Source organism: Guillardia theta (assembly GCF_000315625.1).
Source record: "Guillardia theta CCMP2712 unplaced genomic scaffold GUITHscaffold_5, whole genome shotgun sequence".
In the NCBI taxonomy this organism is placed as follows: domain Eukaryota; class Cryptophyceae; order Pyrenomonadales; family Geminigeraceae; genus Guillardia; species Guillardia theta.
Genome location: NW_005434669.1, coordinates 264496 through 270830, shown reverse-complemented (window position 1 = coordinate 270830; position 6335 = coordinate 264496). Strand labels below are relative to the sequence as shown.

The 6335-nt window shown below is 49.0% G+C and overlaps 2 protein-coding genes across 2 annotated transcripts in view; one reads left to right on the top strand and one right to left on the bottom strand.

The window, feature by feature from the left end:
- Positions 1-299: 299 nt before the first annotated feature.
- GUITHDRAFT_100581 (hypothetical protein) lies at positions 300-3657 on the top strand (the record flags this gene model as incomplete). Its single annotated transcript, XM_005840520.1, has 19 exons — positions 300-620; positions 879-925; positions 989-1040; positions 1087-1133; positions 1303-1403; positions 1523-1621; positions 1668-1718; positions 1767-1819; positions 2046-2079; positions 2244-2315; positions 2366-2436; positions 2619-2660; positions 2712-2792; positions 2908-3014; positions 3065-3130; positions 3179-3236; positions 3300-3429; positions 3480-3531; positions 3618-3657. The coding sequence occupies 19 exons, from the start codon at positions 300-302 to the stop codon at positions 3655-3657; spliced, it is 1524 nt and encodes a 507-aa protein (XP_005840577.1).
- A 1907-nt stretch (positions 3658-5564) lies between these two features.
- The window catches only part of GUITHDRAFT_100580 (hypothetical protein), a gene marked incomplete at both ends in the record, with an annotated part of 1256 nt that continues 485 nt past the window's right edge, over positions 5565-6335 (bottom strand). The window contains 3 exons of the mRNA XM_005840519.1: positions 5565-5636; positions 5688-5756; positions 5807-5928. Coding sequence (XP_005840576.1) covers positions 5565-5636; positions 5688-5756; positions 5807-5928 — 263 coding nt within the window. The remainder of the gene's footprint in view (positions 5637-5687; positions 5757-5806; positions 5929-6335) is intronic.

Below are 6335 nucleotides of genomic sequence, written 5' to 3'. Positions count from 1 at the left end.
GATTCTATTCTCGTCTGAAAGTGGTTTGAATTCATTTCCTTCACTTAGATTCACAGCTCTCCGAGCGAGTGGGACGGTAGAAATTCTAGCAGAGCGATTATGGTGGAAAGCCAAGGTGAGACTTGGAGCGAATGGAGGGAGGGAGGGAGAGGAGAGGAGAGGAGAGGAGAGGAGAGGAGAGGAGAGGAGAGGAGAGGAGAGGAGAGGAGAGGAGAGAGTGGTGGAGAGGATGTGCGAGTAGAGGAGGGGATGGGGAGGGGAGGGGAGTATTCAGAACCCTCTAGTTGACATGAGGGCAGATGAATGATTTTGCCAACGAGGCGAGGAAGAAAATCTCGAGTATCAGGACGAGGAGGCCAAACTGTGCGTACAGCTCGGTACAGCCGATCAACGTGGACGAGGAGAGGGAGAAGTTCCTCAAGAAAGCCAAGGAGTACGAGTGCGGGAGCAGGAAACGGCGGCCGGAGGATCCGATCTTCGAGTACGCGGACTCTGCCGAGTGCGAGATGGCTTGCCCTGCAGTCCCTTGCTCTTGCTCGAGAGCGAAGATGTGGGAGGAGTTTGGGCCGGCAGATGACCGGTACATCGAGCAAGCTCTCAAGATCCTCAACCTGTACAAGGTGGTAGAGATGTTGATGGGGAATGCAACAGCTGACAACCTTTGGAGGCGAACGCGGCAGAGAACTCTTCGTTGAGATCCAGCCAAGATGACGTTGCTGTGGCTGATGAGCACCGGGAAGACGATCGGGAGGGAGAAACGAAGGTGTCATATGACATGTGTTGGATGTGCTTGCTTCTTCTTGCTCGAAACTTGGTTTTGTCTTCGTTGTGTTCTTGATGTACTTTTCGCAATGTGATCAAGACTTGTTTCTTCCCAGGACGCCTCTACTTTGGATCAGATTGATGTGGTTGCGGATGCGCAAAGGTCTTTCTTGCAGCATATTGGACGTTTGCAACGATTTCTTGATATCTGAAAGGAAATCTCCAGATTGTCTCCGACTTCAGATCCATCGGGTCGATGTTCAGACGTCCACAAGATTGTGAGATCGGGAATCGAGTCTCTCAAACTTGACGAGATGAATGCAGGAGGAGTGGGTTAGGAAGTACCTTGAAGAGATTGGTGTCGAGAAATCGTAATGCATATATCGCCATTGTCCTTGTGATGACCGTGAAGATGAGTTTTCTCTCCTCCTTCATACTTGGTTGCTCAATGTGTCCTCTTCATTATCACTCTTGTCGTTCGATTTATTCTTATCCTTCATCATCTTGTTTATTGTTTTATTTCTGCTCATCTTTCTGTAGCGTCGAGATTGTCTGGATGGACAAGAGTAAATGCCGATCAGCTTCGATGATCTCCACCATCGTGAATGGCGAAGTGAAGGGGAAATTGCACCTGGTCAAAGGTAAAGACATTTATTCATTCACAGAGTACAGCGAGAGAAACAGAGACAGAACAGAGACAGAGACGGGAGGGAGGGAGAAAGGGAGGGAGAGATAGTCTTCACAACTAGAATCAATTCAGACACGATCCGATGCTTCTTCAACTTCATTTTCACCAGTGATGTCCCAGGAAACCAGTGGACTCGATTGAGATTTCAGAGTTTGATGGATCACGAGATTGGTGCGCTGAGAAGGCAGGGAGCGTGTAGCGTGTGAGACCGCTGCAGGAACGCACTTCGTACGCGCGCACAACAACCAGAAGATTGTGAACATGATGGGTGAGAGGGGTGAAAGGGGTATGATGTCGCTCATGTGGATACTTCAAGGAAAATGGACAAGAGAAGCGAAAAGTCCGATCGTTGATCTGATAACGGAAGAGGTATGATGATGATGATGATGATGGACATGATGATGATGATGATGATTATGATGATTATGATGATGATGATGATGATGATGATGGGTATGATGATGATGGGGATGATGATGATGGGGATGATGGGGATGATGATGGGCATGATGGGGATGGGGATGGTGGTGGTGGTGATGATGATGATGATAATGATGGTTGATGCCGTTATGAAGACTCTAATTTTCTTCGGCAGGGTCTTGCGAGCTTGAACACATTGTTGAAGAGCAGTAAGTCACAGAAAATGAATTCAAAGAGGCAGGGACGAGCAAAGCAGGGGTAGTGGATGAAGAAAGGATGAGGGGGAGAGATGAATGTTGATGTTGATGTTGACGATGACGGTGGTTATGATAATGGTAGATACGATGCTACTTCTGGTGACGATCAGCAACAGGAAACAAGCTCATGTGGTCGCCCGCTCTATCCTACTACTCTCAGTGTAGAGCGAGAGAGCTTGGCTTCACAGGTATCTGTCGATGCTGCTCCTTTCTCTTCAAGGCTCAGATCTATTGTCAGATTTGTTTCTTGAGCTCAAGCAGTACGTTTCGTCCCCTGAAGCAAGATGGTCGTACTGTCTTCGTTGCAAGGTCGCACATTTACAGCTACACTCCCTCCTCCTCCTCCTCCTGCCTCCCCGCTCGTCATCCGCTCCCTCCTCCGCTTCCTACCTCTGGTCCCCCTAGACTCGCTTCCCTCCCCATCCTCCTCCTCCTCTCCGTTGTCGAACTCTCTATCTTCCTCCTTGTCCTTCTCTCAGACTTTGCTTCAGCGAGGACTGAGGAATTCAGCGCTTCCTGGGTCACTTGGCAAGGTAAGGCAGCAACAACCGAAGTCTTTGCGAAGATGACTTGGTGCCTGACAGGACCGAGCTTACTTGGAAGGAGCTATCAAGATTCTACAAAGATTGAACGATCTCGATTTTGTCCTGTTACATTCTATGAAGGTAAGACATCATCATTGCTGTTTCATCTTTCTTCAAGGCTCTCCCTGTCCTTCTCTTTTAACCATCAACTCGCCTCTTCTTCCTCTTCGTCTCCTCATCTTGTTGTGTTGTTCAGGTCTCTTTGGAAGATTACAATGATGCAAAGATTGTGTTGCTGCGGAACTCGTCCCTTACCCGGCAACTTCACATCCCATCGTTCCTCAGCAACATCGCCGACTACAAGTGAGAGTCGTTGGGTGTGGAGATCGTTCAGTCCTCACGTCTCAACGCAGAGAAAGCTTGAAGGAGATTGCCAGAGTGAATCTCATCGACGTCAAGGAGAAGAAGAGAGCAAGGAGGTGTTGTTGTTGTTCCATGTTGTTCCACTCTCCTCCCCTCACATAAAGTTTCTTCTCACTGACTTCTGTCGGTGCGATGAGAAGATCTTTTGAGATGAGGCGATCGGTATCGTCATTGCCCGGCACTTCCGAGGGATCGGCAGCAACAAGAGCGAGTCCTTTCCAACAGGAGCTGATGGAGAAAAATCTCGACAAGATCTCGTCGCTAGCACGAAAGCACGCCGACCTTCTGTTGAGCTCAGCGAAGCAGAATCGGAAGAAGACGCGGCAAGCTGTGATTGCGAGGTGTGTTGGAAGCTGTAAGATGACGTGTACCTGACGAGCACTTGGAGGCTACATGACCAGTCAGCCAAGAGAGAAGAGAACAGGAACGCGATCTTAGATGAATGTTTCAAGCAGAGGTGAGATGTTGTTGTTGGTTGTGGTGTTGATATTGAGCAAATGTGGGAAGGTCAAGGTGGGGAGGGTTGGTATTCTCATGGGACAGGCAGAAGTCGAACAAACTTGTAAATGCCAAGAACACATGAAGTAAATTTACATGATCGATAAATATCAATGAAATGTTTAAAGTATGCAAAAGACATGAAAATAAAGTCATAAGAGTTGTCAGTAAGGTCTGGAACATGTAACATAAACTTGCTGTTTGCCGTTGATTTCTCTTCTCTCAATCATTACATCCCCGCTCTTTCATCGGCAACAAAACAAAACAGCTCCCCTATCTGATCAGAAACACAAGTGATCTTATCTCCCACCTTTTCATTGAAAGTGAGAAGAGAAAGATCGAACATCGATCAAAACTCACATGTACTTGTACAGGTTCATCGTCGACGCCATCAGTGCGCGCAAAACTCCCTGTGAACAAGGTAAGAAACAGATGCTACTTATTGAGAGATGAGGTTGCCGATCAGGACAAGGTCCCCCGGATCAAGAACAATGAATCTACTGATCTGGAATGAAGTTCAGAGACGGAAGGCGCAGAGAGAAAAAGAGAGGAGAGAGGAGAGAGGAGAGAGGAGAGAGGAGAGAGGAGAGAGGAGATGAATCAGAAAGCAGTGTTAGTGGGCAGATTTTCACATATGATATCAAGTAAGACGGTGAAAACTTCAAACTCGCCACCATCCCCTCCTGGCAAACTTGTTCAGCTGCCTATCATTGCTCCTTGACATGTTCAAGACCTCAATCAGTCTCTCATTCACAAAGGTTTTCAGGTTGACGTTCTCAATGTCACCGATGGATTCCTGGCAAGACATGAAGAACACGTCAGCAAGAGAGTAAGAAGGGACAGGCAACGAAGTCATCACAAGACATGACCAAGATTGCAAGATAAATCAAGATGACCTGTTTCGGCACGACCACCGCACACGACTTATCTCTCACTTACCAGGTCTATCATCCATGGACCTGTGACAACTGGGCAATCATAAGACTTGCTGTTCAACCACCTATGGGTTTTTGGTGTGAGAGTTTCAAGTACATTTGAGGAGAGGAGAGGAGTGGAGTGGAGAGGAGAGGAGAGGAGAGGAGAGGAGAGGAGAGGAGAGGAGAGGAGAGGAGAGGAGAGGAGAGGAGAGGAGAGGAGAGGAGAGGAGAGGAGAGGAGAGGAGAGGAGAGGAGAGGAGAGGAGAGGAAGGAGAGCGAAGTGAGATAGTTACTTTGACTCATTCGTCAACCAATCTTTGGGAGCGAAATCCTGAGACAGCGGGTGAACGAGGAGGGAATATCATCAACATCAGTATCAGTCACTTGAACGATTGTAATCGCCGTCACACTCTCCATGGCCCGATCTTCAGCCACCCTTACATCTCATCAGCCAGGTATGAGGACGTTGCTGCGATCGTTTGCAAACCTTCTACACGTACTCCCAATCACCAATCCGATCTGACCGTTTGCGTAAAACTGCCACGAGATTAGACGCGAGTTTGGATATGAGATGAGGAGTTGAAGATGAGAGGAGGAGTTGAAGATGAACAGAGATGGCAGTGTCTGACTTTGTCTTCCTCGTTCATCGGTGGGTAACTCGCCCCTCCTAACGTCATGCTGATGTACTTGGTGAAGAACATTACTTGGGTCGACTTCCATCCGTCGTCATCTTCATCTGCTCCGCGAACTTGCAATGAAAATCCGTGAGACTCCAAAGATCAAGGAAGAGGAGGTGGTGGTGGTGGTGGAGGAGGAGGAGGTGGAGGAGGAGGTGGTGGTGGTGGAGGAGGAGGAGGATGGAGGAGGATGGAGGAGGAGGATGACAAGAACAACAGCAGCAACTACAACAGAAGCAACTACAACACCAGAGTCCGGTCGAGATGCTGATGAACTGTCGTTTCCCTCTTCTCCGCTCTCCTCCGATTCAGAATCTCTGTCTCTCTCCTCACTCCTCTCCAACTGCAATGAAGGATGAGCATCTCCTTTGCTCATGAAACCACACCTTCACCCCATATCAGAAGATGTTGGCGATTGTGAAACAAGATTTACCAACATGCTGTTGTCCAACTTTCTCATCGTCAGCTCCCTGCCCAACCATCTCAACAACATGCTACTCCAACCACACAGCAGGAGACACCTTGTCTCCACCAACGATCACATTCTCCACCACTATCACCTTGCCCGGATTCGTCACAGGAGCCAGAAGCTACCCATTCAATCGCGTCATGTCTTCTACCTGTCCCAGCTTCGACTTACCCGAACTTGAGAGAGCGGGATCAGGTTTGCTCGCTCTGACATGGCCTCGTCTGCACGTCTGAGAGCGTCGGCACCTCGTTGCAGGAAGGCGATGGAGTCCAGCGGCTGCCATTGTCGCGGCACTGAGAGGCGTCCATATGAGCTCCATGCACTTGAGGAGGAGAGGAGAGGAGAGGAGAGGAGAGGAGAGGAGAGGAGAGGAGAGGAGAGGAGAGGAGAGGAGAGGAGAGGAGAGGAGAGGAGAGGAGAGGAGAGGAGAGGAGAGGAGAGGAGAGGAGAGGAGAGGAGAGGAGAGGAGAGGAGAGAGAGAGAGGAGATCCTGAACACAGCATCAAATGTATCGAACCGATCCTGCCCAACATTTGGTACAAATCATTCTTTCACGCTCTCAGATGGAATTGTCAGGTTGTACTTGAACGGGATATCTGTAGGAGTTCTTCTCTTTCTTCGACCAGGTTCGGTTCACTTATTATGCGCTCAGGGGTGGCGGAGGGGAGGCCTGGAGGAAGCAAATCCTTTGGGCTTTGAA